Genomic DNA, 21,362 nt, shown 5'->3' on the forward strand with positions numbered 1-21,362 from the left:
TAGTGTACTATTTTAGCACGTTCCATTGCCAGCTTAAATTTAAGAAATAATTTCAAAATACATTTGCATGCTCTTATAAACGGTTAGTAATAATAATCATTTCGAAATGAACAATTTCATTGGTCGCAGAAGACACCGTTTGATTTAGGCAGTAAAGAGTTCTTTCTTTGTAGATAAGGCATGTTTAACTTAAGTTATATACTTTTCTATACGGTTTAGTATTCTTAGGATAAGACGGACCAAGTACCTTTTAAAATGAAAGTCTCATTTTCTATAGTAAAAAATTAACAATAAATAAAAAAAATATTTTTATTTATCGACGTCGTTGAGTCATGTAAATTACCACGAAAAGGCTTCTGCAATTAGTTTTTTACTGTAAGTATTGAAATGTGTGTGAAAAATGATTGTTAATAGCCATACGTTTAAATAATTTGATTTTTGCATGAATTAAATGGATACTCTTACCTATTTAATGTTGGAGACTATGTTTTCAGAAAGTCTTTAATCTAATACATGTTGTTATTTTTTAAATCTTATAACAAAAGCTCCAACCACTAACTAACTGATTTTAACTTGCACATAATGTTTTGTTTGCTGTGTCGAGGTCTTTGATCATACTTTAGAACAAAGCTAATTTTCATTAAGTGTTGAATAGGCCTAATTCAGCATTATTATTTTTATTCCTGCATATAAATAAGATAATGTATTCGACAAGGCCGAAAGTGGGGTTTTAAAAGTGTGGTATATAACTTGCCTAGCCATAACATTACTTTATGTAAGATACTCGCTACCTCATCCTATATTTGTACATCAATTGTTTGTGTGGCGTGGATATGTACAAATAGGCAAAGTTGGTATAAAGTTTATACATTCAAATAAAGGCATACAAGTTTTATGTTTATCATGTTTTGTATTAATTTTACACCGTGTTAAGTTAAATCAATTAAAGAATAATACTACACGTACAATGTTGTTATGATTAAGGCTCATCTTATGTTTAAACCAGAAGTAAAGACTACGCAATGATCGATCATTTTTACAATCAATTCTTAATTTTTCTTTCTCCTTTCGACCTTTGTGAAATATATTTTTTATAAATTAAACGTGTTTATCAGTATTAATTTAATGATATAGCAAAAACATTTTCATGTGTAAGATATACAGTAAAGCTTATTCAATATAGCAGCCCTTGGGTTAAATTTATTATGGAAATGTGATCGTTTTAAATGAAATGGTGTTATTAGTTTCTAGTGGACCAAGGGTATAAAAAGCGCAAACCTTGAGGAATATATCAATCTTATTGTTGAATCGAATGGGTGAACATCGGACTTTTAATGTATATGAAAACGCCCAGTGTTATTAATTGGCAATTGGCACTAGTCTAAATAGTTGTATGCCATTACACCCATTAATTAGTAAAGTCTCCGTTTAGAAAGTCATTTTCAGTATTCAGTCAAAGAGTAACCACAAACTGTTTGGCATTAAAACGATAAACTTCTTCAGAAATTTAGACTGTTGGTATCAAATAAAAATTAATACTTGATTGATTATTGAGTTCAATTCGTCATTTATGAGGATGAGCAAATTTTCTGTATAGCATAAGGTAGGTTGAATCAAGCTTCTTTCGGACATTGAGTCAAGCTCCTATCTAACATTTAGAAGGTTGAGTCAATCAGTCAATCATTTGTCTGACATTGAGAAGGCTGAGTCAATGTGTTATCAGAGTGATACTGATATATTGTACAATACATACTTAGTTTATAGAGCACAACATCCAAGTAAAAACAACAACAAAAATCATGTTTGCAATCGTCATAGAAACAGTAAACCTCTGGGTCACGTTGAAGATATTTGAATTCGTCCTGTGTCCAGTTTAAGGTTTACATACGTTTCGCCTTCAGCTGACATTTTTTTCTGATTGTTTTTGTCCTTTCTCTGTTGAAAATCTGAAGAATAATTGTAAAGCTAGGAAACTAAATCTCATTCTTAAATAAAATGTATTGAAGGAAGTCAAAAAAATCATATTTGAAACTGTGTGTTTGAAGTTGTTTTGGATTATAGCATTAATTAGATTGCATGCACAAACAAGTAAATAAATCACGTAATGCTGTACGTACCAAGATCAGAATACGCCTTTTCGCCCGTGTGTCGTTCTAATGTTGTTAATTCTTCGTACCTGAAATAATTGACAACACGCGTTAGCTTTGTTTAAATCAACAAAGACAAATGTCTAAACCTTATTTCACATAAAGTTGTGATTTTGTCTTATAATTTACCCCAGAGCAGAGTGAAAGGTAAGCACGTTCAGAAATTGCAACTGAAGCCTAACCGTTTTCATAATGCTGTGTATTGTCGTTCTTGACGTGAAGATCTGAAACGATGTGACAAAGTATAATTAGAATGAGTGCAATATGACACAAAACAACAATGGTCTAGATATGTCAACCAGGACGCATTATTTGTTTATACACAAAATCAGTATACAATAACGAAATATGTTAATATCTTTTAAATAAAGTATGTATATTCTTGCCTTTATATGTCAATATAATGCAAATAAATAAGTTCATTTTTTCGTTGATACGTTAAATTTACTAATCACATCCGTCTTATAAATGATAAAAGCAAGCAAAATCAAACTTAAATGACATTACGTCCCTGCATGTGAATTCGCATGTGCGTACAATCACAGGATGAACGGGACGAACAACTTGAAAGCAGCACGAAATAAAACAACATAGAGAGAATGGATAGCTCCGACGATCAAGGACACGGATATGTTTTATATTTTTGAAATAAGTAAATTATCATAAAATTTACATTTTTTTTATTTATATGTAATAATTCAATCTTATTGCTATACATATTTGGACATTTATGATAGCTATAAACACATTGATTTCTCATCTTTGTTCGTAAAATGATAATTTCAACATTTTTTCTATATCCGCAATTAGAAAAGTTACATCATATATTGTAACTATCATGTTATGGTAAATATGTGTGGTAGTTGTGAAATTTAAAGCGTATTATTTCTTTCATAGGGATGTGTTTTAGCGTTGCATTAGACTATTATTTCTTGATAAGCAAAGATAGTTACTACGAGGGTTCTTAGGGAAATGTTTAGACTTAGACTTTGTTTAGAAGTAGAATGATATGAGTATGTTTACCTTCTCCACCAGATGAATTTAGTTTGTTTTTTATTCCTGAAAGTTCGAATCTACAAATAACGGATACATGGATGCATACGGCGTGACATCCCTCACATTTACAAGCTATTCCCTTCTTGTGCAAGAAATAACTATACTAACTATACTAATTGTTCACAGCTAATAATTTAGTGTCATTGAACAGTTTCTTAATGTACAAGCAAGGTATGACAAGAGAGTTAGCCTCCGTTATGCAAACTTACGTACCTAATAGTTATTGATAGCATAAACATACACTAATCGAGACACATATAACGTACAAAAACATAGACAAATCCAACATACATCAACTTATTTAATAAAAATATGGGTTCACTGCCTTTTTCACCCTTTTTGAAGGAGTAAACAATCTCTTTAATATTATATATGATCTAAAGTTAAATTGTTGACGGTATCAACTTGCTAAACTTAGATAACACATATTTGCAATCATTTAGTTCGAAAGAAATTGATTAGTTAGTTTACTTACCATTATTCGCTTTAAGTGTCTGTCGTTTTATATAGACATATGCTACAATTAGTAGAGCTATTAAAGCCATAGTAGCACTGACGGAACCTCCAATTAAGGCAGAGTTGGTAGTTTACGAAGTTTCCGCTGGTGCTGGTGTTTCTATGTTATAATTAAAATGAAAGTGTTAGCATTTTTGCAGTGACTAGTTTGCATGGCAACCGACAAGCTTTTGAAAGTGTTGCAAATAAATCTGTATGTGGTGAACGCAAGATTTCAAGCGAACCTGTTAAGCACTTACACTTACCATAATGGCATACATTTTAATTACTTTATTGTATTTCAAACAACTGGTTTAGTATCGTAATGGAATTGCAGAATCATTCAAAGCTATTTATAAATATATGTGTTTGATGTATTTAGTATTTTTTCCTGAATATTCTCTTCATTCCAAACCTGGATATCCGTTCATCTTAACCATAAACATATTTTTACCTTAGGGTTACGATAAAACGTCAGGTTTTGTGGAAATACATTTTAATGATTGTTGGCAAGCATTCGTCCTTCGTATGATAATTATATACACTAAAAAATCATTTTTTAGGATACATTCACGCCATTCACAATTTGTTAAACAACATGCTGATATGAATTTATCCATGCACATATTGATACCGTGAAGTTCACTTACCGTCTGAAACAATGCTTAACGTTTCAGTCTTGCTTCCAATTTCGTTTTCTACACGCACAGAGTAATTCCCAAAGTCCCATGGCTCTGTACTTTTGATAACAACCACGGATGACAGCATGTCATCACTTGTTGTAATACAAACTCTATCCGATTCATTTGTGTTAATAGGAAGTTGCATGTTGTTTGAAAGATTTGTCCATATTACACGTTTGGGAAGGATTTGAAAATATACTGAAATAAAGCGTCGTCTGTTTTCCAACTGTTGATTTGACAACCGTCTCTGGTAGGTAATTAGGTCGGTATCTCGGCGAACCTGTCAAGATTTACAAATCGCTCTGTCGCAACAGTAAGACCCCAAGATGACGTTTGATATTTTGAGTTCCTCACAAATATTGATCGTACATGAACTATATTTATAATCCTTAAATTTAATATTTATCGACTTTTATTTGTCTTATGTCGTTAACTAGTTTTGTTTACGTTTTCGTACGTAATGTCGTGTAAATAACATACGAAATTTAAATAAACTTAATTACCGAATTAGTATGCTTTTCTGTGTATTTGTTAGAATTAGTATTTGATACAATTTATTAAAACAATTGCTTACACCCGACATCAACTGTAAGATTTCTGCTCTCGGGCAATCCGGCGTTATGCTTATTTTCAGAAATACACGTGAAATTGCCGATGTCCTCCAAGCATGAACTGATCTTTCTATATCGCAGCTGATTGCCTCCACGTGTAGAATGCAATGCTGTGCCATTTGGAGACACTATACTGACATTAGCGGGCGGGTCACTGTCTATTTCACACTCAAAGCTTAATTCCTCTGTATGTTTCATCGTAGCAGGTAAGGCAACAAATCGCTGTATTTTTGCTTTATCTAAAATATAAAAAAAACAAGTAGCTGATTTATATTGAAAGGTACTTATTTCATTACACATTGAAAATATTTATTTCTATAAAACATTTTCAACATATATGACATTTACTCACAAGCAAAGAATTTACTGTAAAAAACCGGGATCACAATCAAATTGTAGCATGCACATAACGCACACAATCACGACGTAATTAAGAACGAAGTAATTGGAATATTAAACTACAATGTGCGTTGAAATCATGTTCATACGCATTCCGAACATCCTAAAACGACTCTCATGATATGTATAAACATTCTATGTAACAGTTGTATGTCCCCTGCCATTAAATCAATAAATTAATAATTTACTCAATACTTGTAATGTCACATTTTAAAACATGGCCTACATGCTAATACCATAACATGAAGTCCTGCCTGCAGCAATATTTCATCCTGTCGGCATCAATATTTCGAAGCGGGATATTTTCACCTAGTATTTAGACATTACACAGGGACGAGGACATACTTAAGAACAAACCATGTCGGTCGACACTTTTCGCTATCAAGTTTAGTTAAGTTTACCAAGATGCTTAATTGAGATTTAAATTGACCTGAATGTTCTACTTTATTCGTGCAAATACAAACATAGTATATGCTAGTCAGAATATCGATATAATGTCTGCATAAGGTAGAATCGTCACTACCAATAGTCGAGGAACTGCATAACTAAATTACAAAAAAAACGGTCTTACACTGAACATCGACATAAAAGTGTTGTTGTCGACGCCATCTTTTTCTGCACTGCCAGTCGATGTCATTCTATTTCTTGCAACACATGTAAAGTTGCCTTCGTCAGTTCGAGATATGTTCAGAAAGATGATCAGCTGTCCAACATTTTCGGCTGTTACATTTGACTCCCTTTTCCATGCAACAAACGTTTCCTTTGGGTTTCCTAGAGACACTTTGCAATTTATACTAAAGTTTGTACCTTCGATAGCCACTAGATTACTTTCGGCATTCGTAATAGTTGGTGGGTCTGAAAGTAAAAATACAATACGACATTAGCATAATCATGTTTGAAAGAGTAATTATTGTATGTAAGATATAGAGGATAGTTGTTTGTGTCATTGTAAGATCGCAATATAATTCACCGAGTGAGCACCAAATACTTTATCTCACCAGTGGCGTAACGTGATATATTTTCGTTTGGTGTTCATGCGGTGAAGTATTTTGCGATGATACACTGAATAAAAATGACGTTCATTTGGTATACAATTTGGCGCGCTTTTCTAAAATCTGCAATAAAATGACATTTGATTTTTTTCTAGCCAATCCTTGAAAGAAAAAATATGCTTTGGAAATAACGTCGCTGACATTGTGTCAAAGCCCTGTCGCGCTATTGTTTGATCTTGACGTAAGAATGGGCTAAACATTCAAAACATTGAAAATTATCAAGTTTATATTTTCACTTTTTGAAAGAGTGAAACATTTTATTTTTCTCACTGATAAATCTCTTTTTTAGCAGATAAAAACAAAACAATTTAACAATAAGGTATGATATTTTACTTATAACTTGTAACTCACATTGAATGTTCACGTCAAACGTAGTATTTGAACGTCCGTTGACGACCTGTCCAATGCTAGGCTTCATGATATTCTCAACACTAAACATGTATAACCCATCATGTGATATTTGAATTTTATTCAATGACAGGGTGTTTCCTTCAGATGGATGACTTGTAGGCCACGTCCAAGTAAACTTTTCAGGAGTCGGGTTTCCTTCACTTTTACAAGTAATACTAACGTTTGAGTTTAAAGTCACGTTTAAAACGCCTTTGCTCACATTTGCACTACCAAGTGTACACGTTGGAGGATTGGGTTCATCTGAAAGCAGAAAAAGGAAGACAAAGTTCAGCCCTTTTTCTTGAGTAATAAATACAAGTTAATGATTAAATGAAAGCAATTTATCATACTTTTCATAATTCATACTTTTCAACTTACAATACACGTGCATATTCACGAATCGCCGATCCGTCCATCCAAGAATATGCGATGCAGAGCAGATGCATGCTGAGTCGCTTAGATTAGCAGCGATCCAATTGACGGTACTTATAGCACTGGACTGTGAATTCTCGTCGCTTTGAATACCATCGTAGCAAGACCATTTCAGAGTTGCAAGAGGATTTCCACCGTTTACTTCGCATCGTAGAGATTGCCTTGTGTTGGAATTTCGTATCAAGTAGTAGTCTGTATTATTTGTTTGATTGTTTACGAAAACACGTTTATCCGGGTTGTCTGAAATAGTGAATGAACAAATTGTTAGTTGTATAGAAAAAAAATTGTCAATTAATAATTAACTTTTATTCGAATATGAACGTATAATGTATACGAGATAATTAGATAGAGGTAGTCATATTTTAAATACACCAACTAAGCCTTAGACAGTATGACAAATGCAGTAATTATTGCAGGTAATTTATCATTGTCAAAATAATGAAACTGTTGACATTGGCTCTGAATTATTGTCAGCGTGGATGTGAAGTTGTTCATTTTTGTGCTTTTCAATACATGCATACAGGGCAACAAAATAATTAAACAAAACAAGGGAACAAACAGATGACTTGTTGCCAAATGAATGTTTTAAATGGGACGTGACTTTCTCCTACTACTCAAATTCCTCAATGAAACATAATGTAGAATTATTGTAATCGTACAAAGTTTCAAAACTTATTCATACACTAAATAAAAACAGAGTTACAAACATAAGGATATTATAAGTGCTATGTATAACGAGGCTTTATGCAGGCACATAGTGAAAACATATATGGAAACAAAGTATACAAAGTTGTCTGAAAGAAATGATACATTGGGTTTCAAATTACAAATAAAATTACAATTATCAAAAATCAGAATCAAAATTATGCCAAGTGTAATCATTTTAAAACAGAACAATCAATATTATGCCAATTATCTTCACTTCAATACGCGGAATAAACAAGTGATATACGGTTACATAATGAACAGTGTTTAAAACGAAGTGGTAAACGATTTTAAAATGTGTTTAACAAATATTGATAGTTTCCTAAAATCATTTTCATTCATAATTGTAAAGAGGTTTAGGAAGTTAACATAACTTAGTGTAACATAAAATACAGGTTTTATTAACGTTTTTCTTAGATTTACAAAATCAGGACATTCTATTATATAGTGGTATTCGTCACCTATCCTTCTATTGCAACGCGTGCATTTTCTATTCTCGTATGGGACATAACTCCATCGACCAGTTTCACATGATAATTTGTGATTTCTCATTCGTAATTTTGCATAACTTTTTGTATTTATGTCATAGGTGTTTTAAAGATATTTTTCCATTTCAAACTTTCGTTTTAATTTATTATAAAATTGGAAGCGTGTGGATGTGTTAAATGTTCTGTACTAGTCAGTAATAAACAAATCTTTTAACTTTTGTGATACTGAGAGTGTTAACCATCTACAGTTAGTAAATGTATGTAATAACCAAACTCCATACATTCCTGTTTTAATTAACATAGTTTAAATATAATTTATCCAGATTAATTTAGTTTGACTTATTTTGAAGATTATCATAAAGACAATACATCGCATAGTAAAGTTTTGTAGACAATTATTTTTTCGATGGTTGTACTAGGTGTGCTCAATATTTAACTATTCGTGTTTCTATGGCAATTCGTATAGGAAATACACCAGTCTCACCATACACCATTGCGTTTGGGGCTGAGGATCGAAGGCATAAAAGGTGCTTCAAGTATTGTTGTACTTTTTCCAATAACTCCAAATTTCCAAATCCCCATATTTCACATCCATAAAGAAGTATTGGTTTAATTAGCTTATCAAACAAATCAATTTGCATATTTATTGGGAGGTATAATGATACCATCGTACCTTCTGTACGGTCGTTTTTTTCGTCTCAAACTTTTTGAGTAATACTATCAAGTCCTCTACTAAGGGCATCATTGGTCAGTTTTTGAAAAATAATTTAATTTTAATTTTCGATTTGACCCAATATTTATTATATGCAAATAACACCAAATGGTAATGCTAATTTTGATTTTTTGATGTTTTTGGGTTATTTTAAATTTTAGTTTCTTTAGTTACGACAATTTGTTATGTGATCGTTGATAACAAAGCCCAATCGTAAGTTTTAAGTTATATATAGAGGGAAAGCATTCGAATATAATTCATGAATCAAAAATCAATTGTAGCGCACTATACACGGAAAATAACATCCAAATTTTAACAGATGAAAGAGTTTTCCAAAATGTGTCGAGTTTAAAGCTAAATAAATACAAATAATAAAGGTAATGTGAATTGAAGAAAAATAAATAGTTTGTCCTTAATCTGTTTTATAATGCTCGTGTTGATTTAGGAGTTAAGTTCATGTCGATCATACAATATGTAAATTTAGATACATTGAAAACGTATAAGTAGTTTTAAAACTCACAGTAAAGTAATTTTAGTGATTGACTCAAGAATAAAGTAAAACTTTTAAAAATATCATCCAAGCATATGTTTTAAAATTTAAACCTAATTGTATGTATTTATTTAATATGACTTGTAATACAATCGTGTTATGTTGAATGCAACCGCTTCCGTGCATAAGTATAAATAAAACTTACATATGATATTAAGATGAATCCGTCTGCTGAAGAATTTAGCCTCAGCAGTGTTATTTGCTGTGCAGTACAGTAGCATTCCATTATGTTCTGCACTTGCGTTAAAGGAAACCCTGCTTTCAGCAGTTGTTGTTCCATCATCGTTAGACCGAATCGTGACCGCCGAAAACTTTGTAATATCGGTATCATCATTTGACTGACTGGGCATTTTGTTGTCCACAAACCAACTGATATTTGCAGACGGAAACCCATTGGGTGCTTTACATTTCAGCGTTACCTGTTTGGTATCGTCTATTGTCACAACATTTTGTACATCCGATGGTATGATCGCTCCTTGTATGGGTACTTAATAGAACAAACATAATACATTTCACTGATCAAGGTAGTATTCAAATATCGATTGAAAATATAATATTGCATTATTTTACGAAATAAAATTGAAAATGTCGCCTGCATAAAGCCCTTTTTAAAAAAAAAAACTAAAACCAATTATGAATTATGCGCATGACTGAAAGACCAATGGCGATGGCGTTATTCAAACATTAATTAATATCATGTACACCATATATGGCTATATTCAAAATTAAAACATCACAGTCCATAACTCTAATATAATAATAATAATAATGGCATATTAAAATAACTACTGGTGCGATATATTATGGGTATATGAATATTGGAAAAATAGCATATGAGGTCAATTTGTCAGTTAACAGGGCTGTTAACCTACATAAAGATTCCGTGACAAATTGACGTACATACACAAATTTATACAAGAGGATCATGATAGTCATAAATAGCTCGCCTGAGTGAAAGTTTTAAAAACTTGTCTTTTTATGAGTATTAAGAAGTTAATTGGTTGATGCCAATGCAACTAAGGATTCAACTTTGATCGAGTAGTGTCAAATGTTGCAGTGGTTAAAGTCATCCAATCACAACATTGATATTGGATTTATATATAAAAGAATGTACGCATAGTCCAACTCATACTGCTGTACCTTTGAAAACAAGAGAGTATTTTGAGAGGGCACACTATAGGTCATCCAAGAATAGCATTAATATTTATTTTCAAAACTTTACACAGGGTCCAAAGTTCATTACTGTAGCTTTAGAAATAAGCCAATGAGGCACAACATTGATATTTGACTTCGAAACTGTGCACATGGTTCAACTTTCATTGCTGAAATTTTAGACACAGAATCAATATGTCACAGACAATGTCATTCAAGGATTAAATTGGATTTTAATGCAAGGTCCAACTTTCATTGTTGTAGTTTTAAAATATAAGAAAATAGGTTAAAAGGGTTGGAGCCAGCTTTTTACCCCAGGGACATTTATTTAACACACTTTGTAGAGGGCACTCATATGATGCTACATAACAAATGTACAGGTCTGGGCCGTGCCGTTTAGTTTTAGAAAAGAGGATTTCCCTATAGCAGTCTGTAGGTAACTTATTAACCCTAGTGAACCCCAGGGCGTGACCAGTTTTGTACGCAGGGAATAAAATAAACAAAAAGATGGTGTTGGACCAAATTATGATGTTATACGTCTTGAAAATACTTGTGACCCCGGGGCGAGGCTAGTTTTGACCACATGGGTACGATTTGAGCTGGATAAAGGACCATTTACCATGCTTCAAACAAACTATAAAGAATCTTGGCAAAGCGGTTAGAGACTAGAAGATTATCAAAAAAGTTATTCTGTAAGACAAAAGGCAACTTTTGAAGCCCAGGGGTTTCGTTCCATGGGGATTAAATTGAACACATTTGATGAAGGAAGATTTTCAAAGACTTTTTATATAAGTATATAATAATCGTGACCGCCAGTGCGGGACCAGTTTTGGCTCCAGGGCCTAATTTAAACAAACTTTTTAGTGAACCAATAGACTATTTAACACACCAACTATCTAAAATATCCCAGCTCTAGGCCAAAAAGATTTTTGAAGTTTTTCCATTTGGTTACCATGGCAACCAGATTTCTGCATGGAATTCACTTGTTTGGATAAATTTTTGAAAGGGAACACCTAAGTTTCATCTTAATTGGCAAGGTGGTTTAGGAGGCGATACCGTTTGAATCAAATGTTGACGACCGACGGACGGACTGTGTGCAATGGAAAAAGCTCAAACTGACCTCTTCGTGCTCATTAAGGCTGATATATCAAAAATAGTGTGCTTTTTTCATTTACTTTCTATGTTTTAGTCGATTTCGTTTGTAACGTGAGACAGACCCTCACTCAACATGAGAATGTGCACCTACGACCTTGATATCAGGTCGATATAAGGATTAATCGCAAGCCAGAAAATATAGATGCAAATTCACGAAAGGCACAAGCGATTCTTGCGTGCACTCCTGCGCTAATATAGTTTTAGCACACAAAACAAATGTTTACACACTTTTAAAGTTATAATTCCCCATTTTTAAAGAAAAGTTTAAAAATGTTGTTTGTTAAAGATTATGATGATCGACGATAAGGCGTTTGTATAAAGACAATAACTAAAACGACTAATGTCATTTGTTAAATTGTTTAAGTATAAATCGAAACACTTTATCCGCCCTACAACTATATGAATTCTAGATGTCTGGTAAACTCGTGTTATATTCATTTGAAAGAGTATTGCGAACAAGATAAGAAATAGTCGAAAAATACTGAAAATAATATAATTAGCAAGTTTTGTTTATCTTCATAGACTGGAAGATATGTCGTTTACGTCCGATTCTAAGTTAATAGAGCTTAAAGAGAACTATCTTCTTTATAGGTCGAATTCCTGAAATGCATTGTCAACAAGGAAGCATAGTAAGTTAATATCCTTGCTCAAATAAAATCATTGCATTGTCCATTAGAATATTCGTATTTAGCCTAAACAAATGAACACATAGCAAAAGTCACAATACACAACACAGTTCATAAGTGAACTTATAATGTGACAAGAATGAAAGCAAATAGAAGAAATAATAACATGAACTCCATCAACGTCATCTAATATCATGATTAAAGCAAATAGCTCAGTACAGCGAGTGTTTGTCCAGAACTTTGCGTTATAATCAATATTGTAATGACAGAAATTTCTAAAGCAATAGCAACATAAAAATTAATGATATTTGTGCATGAACTTTCCGAATTAACTAAAATTAACAAAACCATATAATTTCCGATATAAATACAATCATGGAAAGGAATATCAAGAATGAAAGTATCCACCCACCTTTCACTATCAATTCAACAAGAGTACTATTCATGCGTCCAAACAAGTCTGTACACTGCCACAATCCGGTTTCTCTTCTCGATATCGTTGCAATGATGCACTCAATGTTTTTGTTTTGATTATCACAAGTGCACTGATCTAACAATTTTTCATAGTTCAAAGTACAACCGCTGCCAGTAAAATAGGAATATAGTATTCTTTTATTATGTGGAGGCCCCCTTACCAACACAAGACTGTTTGCATCATATCCTGCGCCACATTGAATCAAAACCGAGTTGTTTTCAAAGATTACTTGCGGTTTGACAGAAATGGTGATGTCTACACAGTCTGAAAAAGTAAATACCATTTTTTAATATATTAACTTAATAATTCAAAAACAAAGACCATGCTTTAATTAACTAGTGTTAGAGTTTGCCCTTAATGTTGAACCAATGGCAAATTTAGATTGAAACATTTTAAACGTTACAATCAAATAAACATCAGTGTAATACAAGTTGTACGTAATTGCCACATTATTTAAAAATAAGACTTATTAAATGTATATGTATCATTCAAAAACACAATCGAACATAATTGTTTAATTTCTGATCAATTTTGCGTTAAAGAAAGGAAAAAAGAAATGTTATACAACAAATGGTAGACTGTGTATTATCAGATTTAGATTGAACGTGGAACAGCTTCAGATTTCCAGCTTCATATTCATGTTATCTTTTGAAACCTTCAATCCATCATGCCCTGTTAAACCGATCATATGTTGAATAATTGAATTCAGCGAAATGAAAAATTAAAGTGCTCGGACATGAGAGTGGTAAATTTTAGTTGAATTTAATTTTTGGAAGGTGAATTAAATAATCACCTCCCATTTTCATCACTCAGATGCATATCTGTTTGAGCCGTCTGGATCATATTCATACGCTTTATACTAACAAGTTTTACATCTTTAATTCCATATTTTCTTCATAACTGTCATAAGTAGTCTCATTTTGTGATTGTGAAAGCTTTATTTAATTGAATATTAGTAGTCAAAAAAAATGCTAACTTAGTGGAGACCTAGCATAGTGTAAAAATGCGCGTACTGAAACTTTTCCAGCATTTGATAGAGTACTTTTACATTACGACGAGTGTGATGATTTGGTGCTTTGTAATGCCTCTTTGCTTGTTTTTTTGTTGCATGGACTACACATGTATAGCATATGCTTCTCAGTCCTACGCATTTATACCAGATCTCAGATTTCCCGCAAAGTAACCTTTGTTGTGGCCAGTGATGGACATTTAATTGTAATATTATTGGCTGATTTTATGATACGGATTATAGCATCACCTTTGAATGTTTAATGATCCTAACTATTTTCAAGATCATATACAGTACTTAGCTTTGAAAAAAGAAACATTTCTAGAAATAACGTAGGCTGAGATCTTCACTATGGTTTAATAGATATAATAATCTCAACACATTATAAAATTGTGATATAAGATGAAAGTAACAATACTTTTTTATGATGAGATTAAATAAAAAATAGGTTGTTTTCACTTTAACTCATAATGAAAATTTAATATAAACATAAGTATGTGCATTAATGCTGTGATTTAATATGAGAAATTATATTTCAACCGACGCATTTAAATTAAGTACTTCAACAGTTCAAGTAAGTCAAGTATTAATGCTTTGTGCAAATGAACTGTCAGAAAAAAATCCTTGGTCATTCAGTATTAAATGAACGTCAAAAAACAGCATTGTCAATTTTCACAAACATTTATGTATTGCATTTTAGCTCGACTATACGAATGATAAGGAGAACTATACAACTCACCCTGTTGTCGGCGTTTGCGTAGGCGTCGACTAAACACAACTTGGTTAAGGTTTTGTATGTAAACATCTTTAAGTCATTGTCTAAACATATACATCATGTATTTCAATGGAATTTCAGATATATGTTTCGAATTATTTAACCTACTTAATTAATGAAGTTTGACAACACTATTTTGACCATAATGCTAATATTGGGTCTTTATTATTCCACTTGAAAATTATAGTTACGGTTAAACACACTCAGGTTAATATGTCAGTAAAGCTCAGAGTTTATTCATTTATGTTCTCTATATGCATACAAAACATTCAGTGTGAACTTGAACTTCAAGGGTGTACGCCACATATTACATTACTGTGCTAAATTGTGCAATATTTGAGTATCCCGTCAAACATGACAAAATTACAGTATGTGCACGAATCCTATTAGATACTAAATTGCAAAATAATTGACCTCTAAGAACGGCCTTTAGCTTTGAGGTAGGGTTAAAACCAGATAATAGGAGCCGGGGCAGCCGGGACCCGGCAACTTATACTTTGTTTGCATGTAAACAGCATTCCACAAACCATTTAGTGACATCGACTTTTGAGTTAGTTGAGTTTTTCTGTATTGTTCCCTAACTAACCATACAATGTAAAGTTTAAGCAATAATTATTTGTGAAATACAAGTTAACTAATAAGGAAAATTTGAGTCGATACAATACCCCATTATAACAATCATTAAAAAAATTCTCTATTTGATTAACTAACTGATAAGCCATTACTGAAACTCAGTAGGCCTCTGGTATAAATGCGTAGGACTATACCGTGTCTTTACATCTGAATAAAGTTACGACCTCTGAAATTATGTACTAACTGATACATTCGGGTACACCAACACGATGATGTTATATAAATAAGAATGAGAATGATTTGCACAGTAACAAGGAGTTCAGTTCTTTCGGGTGAAGCGTCCGGGTTTGAACCCCCGACCTTCCTCAGGTGAACGAACCCCTACAACCTCTTCAACTGAGCTATCGGGGCGGTCAATAATGGCAGATTCAGATGTTGCGGTTGTCTCTTCATTTATACTATAACAGACGCTAATTGTACCCTATATATATCGTGAATAGTAGCAACTTTTAAGCACAGGTCTTTCCCTTGACAGGCGTAAATAACAACTGCGTCTGACCGGCGACCAGTCACAATCAAAAGGAAGCAAACAATATTGATGTTTTCCTTGAACAGCATTTTGAAGAGACTTTTGGTATACGTGCCTTGAGAATGAAGCTTATTTAAACTTAACTTTTGTATGTTTTTCTTTATTATTCTGTATGAGTAGACAGACGTACATGTAATTGTATGTGGGTCCCTTGGTACAGTGTTACAGGAAACTGTCTGCAGAATTATAAGGTGATATATTTAGATACGCGGTGAAATCAAAAGTTAAAATGTTGCTGATAATTAATCTATATTAATAAATTGTTAAAGACATAAAACGTGGATACATATGGTATCATAGCAAATATATAAGAAACATAAATCAAAAATGCCTACGATATAGATTGATGATAAAAAAAAAAATCTTATTTAATGCATTTTCATGTTTAAGTCATTATTTGAGTGTTTTTTTGCTGCCGGTTGAATCATCAACCTGTATCATGATTATACAACTGATGTATATAGTTTTACGACTTTAAATAAATGCCGATTATCAAACATTTCCTGGTCGTTTGATGACTACTTTCTAGCTAGGGATATGACAGTCTTAACTGAGCCTGGTATTAAACATGAATTATATATTGTACTTAAAAGTGTGTATGTAGCTTGCTAGGAAGTTTATTGCGGGCCGCTGCAGCGGCCCGCTATGTTTAATACGTGGTGAGTAAAAGGTTTATGGAGACTTAAGAACTTGGTTGAACATATGCGTCTCTTTTTCCTAAAACAATCAAGTACTTTTGAGCTGAAAATGAAGACACAGTCAATTTTTCCCTTGAATACATGAGTTGTCGTTCTTACCACAATGGTTGTCTCGTCATTAAATAAACGGTGTTACTTTTGACATTAATAATCTAGACACAGTCTATTTTTTTACAGAGTTGTCTTTCGTACGTTTGTTTTCGGAACATTTCTGGGCACGTACTAAAGTGCTGACGAGTAAGCTGACGATATAGAAATAGAGTAGAGTTGCTGACCATATAGACAAAGATGGAAAAAACATATTTGAAATTAAAGATTTTTTTAAGACTTATTTTGTTTAATTTATTTTAAATACTCCTTAAAGTGTACGTAAAGACGGATGTTTGTGTATTTTTTTTGAAAATGGCAGTTCATTGAAATGAATTGAGTAATTTTATTTTTTTTGCTGGTTTGGTGAAAAGATGAGAATATATCACGGATTAAATTACTTTTTTAGATGTTTCATTTACAATTGTTTGAACCAATTATTTTAATTGTAAATGTAGCTTTAAATGTTAGCCTCACAACTTGTGGAAAACTATCTGCACTACATCTAAGAACGATCAAAGGAATGTTGTTTGCCAATCCATTATTGATCATTTTAAATAAAAATAGATTTCTCTTTAATCTGTTGTATTTTCGAAGTTGTTTTGAGGAAAACAAGGCAAACTGTTGCTAAAGAAATGTTCATATGATGTAAAAAATAAAGCATGAATCATTAATGGCGAAATAAGTGTAATCTTTTCATTTTTATTTATTATTTGTTTATTAACATGTATAGTCCATTAAGCCTCAAAGGCGTGTTGTCACATTTCGCACAAAGCCCCTCGGGGTGTTGAATTATTGTATGGTCATTACATTTCATGGTCCAGTGTATATTGATGACCAATTACTGCCTCATTCAGAATTTAATGACCAATTTCTTAGCTGACCAATGTATGCTTTAGGGAAACTCGATACTGCCGTATTGATAAGTTACTGACCAATTCCTCAGCTGACCAATGTAACATATATGAAAACCTGACTCTGATGCATTGTAAAGTTAGTGTCAATTTACATAGTGATTTAACTAATATGTTATTGAAACTTATTTTCAATATAAGTAACTAAATGTCCCGAGAATTGTTACTGAATATAAAAATGGGTACCAAAATAAAAAAAAAGTATTGTTACAGCTGTGCTTGTGCAAGAACTGTAACTTTGGTTTGCCTTATTTATGTCTTTTCCCGAGTAAGCAAGAAACATATTGATTTAATGCTGTCTGTCTGTCACAAAACGTTGTCCCCTGTAAAACTTATAGTTGTACTGAAACCTGGAAGAAGTGTTTAATATAAACTGTAGTTGTGCATAGACTTATGTTTTACCAAAATAGGTCTCTTTTTATTCCTTCATAGCCTTGACTCGACATCAGCCAGCACTAACTTCAAAATATTTACATGGTAGTTCTGTTTGTGGGCCCGCTGTGATACTTTGTATCACAGTTTTTCTTGTTCATTGGTGTGGTTAAGTAAACTGTTTCATATAATTTATTTGTTTCACGGTCTTACAGCCAATCTATTTTTACCTGATGCACTATCCAATCAAATTGTAAGGTGGACATCACGTAATCTGAACAATCCAATGAAGTCGTCATTTTATCTGTGTCTTCAACGAACATGATCAAAACATATTACAATATAAGCTATATTTTGGCACTTTTAAACTGGGGAATATCTGGCCATGAAGATATATATTAAAAAAACAAAACATTTTTAAAGGCTAATAATTAGATCTTCACATAAATCAAAGCTTTTTTATTTTTTTTGTTAAATTAAGTCAAATAAGTCACATTGTCTTAGTTTTCATATTAGACTTTAATAATAATAAAAACAGATGACAATACTTTTAAACTAAAAAAAATATTGTTTGTTTTAACCTTGGAATGAGCCATTAAATACATGTTTTCGTTTCATTTGTTTATTTGTACTTATATGGTTAGCTTTATATAAATGTTTATAACCAAGCGAAACATGGAAAATAGAATGCTCTTGTGCGGATATTTTCTCCAAAATTGCGTTCAACCTCTCTGAGTAATAAGTGTATGTTTCCACTTAAAGCAGGTGCTGCATATTCTAAAAAGAAGGATTCAGATTTATGTATAAACAAGTATTTCGTATTTTCAAGTAAAGTGCGGCATTTATTCGCACTTTTACAGCCAGTAATTTGTTATGAAAAGATACATATTCTATAAACACTATTTTGACCCCGAAAACTTGACATGCAAGGAACCAATATGTAGTCCAGGTTTTCGGAAAAGCGAAAGGGAAATACTGTTCACCCATACATGAAACTAATGTTAAACATACGTCGAGCTGGTCCGCGTAATGAATATGCTCTGAGTCAGGACCAGGCAGCATCAATGTTATGTTTCGTTAGGGGCATTGTGCTACAATATGCACCGTTTGGGATTGCCACAGGTGCAGTAATATGGAAATGAATCTCTTTTTTTCTCTCTCAAATATATGGTGTTTTGAAACAAATCATAGGAATCAATATACGCACAATTAACCTATTAGCTTTGAAATGATTACAACGAACAGCTTTTACTAAGGTTCGAATTATCTTGTTGATATTCTTGTTTAGATAAATTGAGTGCACTGTATTTAATTTAGTTGAGCATCTCAACATTGAGATCAGGACATTCGATTTAAATAGGAAAAATTCACAGCAAAAAAAGTGTTTTATTTATCGAACACCGAATAACTAAAATATACACAAAAATCGACTCACCAGTAATCCTGAAATATGCCAAGACACACAAAATCGTAACTGGTGTTACATACATTTTTATTTTGTAAATAAACTTTGTCTATATAACCTTGTGATGTTTTGTGTACATTTGACAGTGATTTAAACTCACTAAAGAATTGAAATTAACTTCCTCCTGCATTCATTTTTATCGGTTATGTATGTTTACGATGTCAGTAAAATCGTTTATAGGCCTGTCAATTTAAATAGTGTTTGTTCTACGATTTAATACTTAAACTACGTATATATGCATAAAAACCTTACAAGTCTATTCTGGCGAGTTAATTGATGGCAGTTATAATTATGCCAAGCTTGAATAGTAACATGATTTATTTAATAACACATCAGGCGGAAATAGCGTACATTAAAAACGTGTTAAATAATATGTTTGCGTTTAAAATATCGCACACATAACTTCAAGGACTTATATTAGCAAAGTTTCAAGGTTTGTTCGTTTTCATTTAATATTTGGTTTGTCCGAATGATTCAGCTATTATTTGAATAATTATTCAGTACTAAGGTGATCTACAACTGGATGAAAAAATGCATTTTCGATAAAGGTTTAAAAGACAGACGCTCGAAAAGCTGCATAATAAGTCCTGATCACGCCATCGGCTTGTCGTATTAACAACAACAAACAAACTTGATACTTAGCTTTAAATTTAATCTCAAGTTAAGGTATCTCTAGACCAATAAGCGTCAATATTTGTGTTTGTTAATGTTATGAAATGCGGATGTCATCATCATCATGGATTTTTAAACACATATCATTTAACACATAAGGTAATTTGAACCAGTGCAAACGATTACTGCCAACGTATATATTAATCTAGTGCTCGTGAAAACGAGCAAGGTAATCAGAGAAACCTATATCACGTGGTAGCCTACACCAAAGAGATGGTTTATGTAAACAACCTTTTTTCTTAGGCTGGCTATGCGGGATACAGGCACGATCACGGCAAACCAATGCCTATTTGACTCATTTTGTTGCACTTTTGCATATATGTTAGGGAAATGCTCTTGCAAGCGAGCAAGGGGACAACATCGCCATATGCACGTTGCAGTCTATGCCTATCCGGTGATGGCACAGATGAATTACCTTGCATTTTAGGCTGGCTACATAGGAATCGGGCAAAGAGTCGGCCACCCTAGGTCTATGTCAAACCAGTGGACAACAGGAAAGAGGCCAATGGTTAACTAGTATATCAATTATTACAAGGATATTTGTCCAGGTGCCGCCCGGAGCCATACCATTCACATTTCTATTTACTCGCTAAATTGGTCTGAAACACGAATCAATGGGTAATATGGATGACATGGTGTGTCTCTGCGTGCGCGCACGCGCGTTAGTGTGTGTGTGTGTGCGTGTGTGCGTGCGTGCGTGTGTGCGTGTGCGTGTGTATGTGATTTATATTTGTGTAATATGGTAATAAGCTGTTAAGTCAAAAATTGTTGTTGAAAAACGCTAATAAAATCTTAGACTTCTCGTTTTTTTATCGTACAACGCCTCAAGTACATTGCTGCTATATCGTACAGAATCGCGATTCTTGTACAAAAGTCCAATACAATCGTACCAATATGCTGTTACTCCCACCATTTCGTATACAATTACATACGTACTTGCGCGTGATGTATGGAATGAGACTCGTACAAGTGTTGATGATGAGTGAAGATAATAATTACCTACGGACATCGTGAAAGTCCGGCAAAATATCGTGACAGTGTGACAAGGATAAAAGCTTCACTTAGTTGAATGTAGTTAAA

At 32.8% G+C, this 21,362-nt stretch overlaps 2 protein-coding genes across 2 annotated transcripts; both read right to left on the reverse strand.

Annotated features, from left to right (window-relative positions):
• Positions 1-1,659: 1,659 nt before the first annotated feature.
• On the reverse strand, positions 1,660-5,149 carry LOC128236166 (uncharacterized). The gene is made up of 5 exons (XM_052951053.1): positions 4,956-5,149; positions 4,349-4,661; positions 2,330-2,371; positions 2,118-2,176; positions 1,660-1,946 (listed from the first exon to the last, which is right to left on the reverse strand). Exons 1-4 carry the CDS (start codon positions 5,109-5,111, stop codon positions 2,163-2,165), a joined length of 525 nt encoding a protein of 174 aa, XP_052807013.1. The 5' UTR covers positions 5,112-5,149; the 3' UTR covers positions 1,660-1,946; positions 2,118-2,162.
• Positions 5,150-5,186: 37 nt separating this feature from the next.
• LOC128235884 (neuroglian-like) lies at positions 5,187-19,654 on the reverse strand. The gene is made up of 7 exons (XM_052950670.1): positions 19,581-19,654; positions 13,066-13,392; positions 9,866-10,207; positions 7,212-7,505; positions 6,795-7,094; positions 5,963-6,246; positions 5,187-5,231 (listed from the first exon to the last, which is right to left on the reverse strand). Exons 1-7 carry the CDS (start codon positions 19,633-19,635, stop codon positions 5,187-5,189), a joined length of 1,647 nt encoding a protein of 548 aa, XP_052806630.1. The 5' UTR covers positions 19,636-19,654.
• Between the last annotated feature and the right edge of the window lie 1,708 nt (positions 19,655-21,362).

Source organism: Mya arenaria, chromosome 5, assembly GCF_026914265.1.
Source record: "Mya arenaria isolate MELC-2E11 chromosome 5, ASM2691426v1".
Lineage (NCBI taxonomy): Eukaryota > Metazoa > Mollusca > Bivalvia > Myida > Myidae > Mya > Mya arenaria.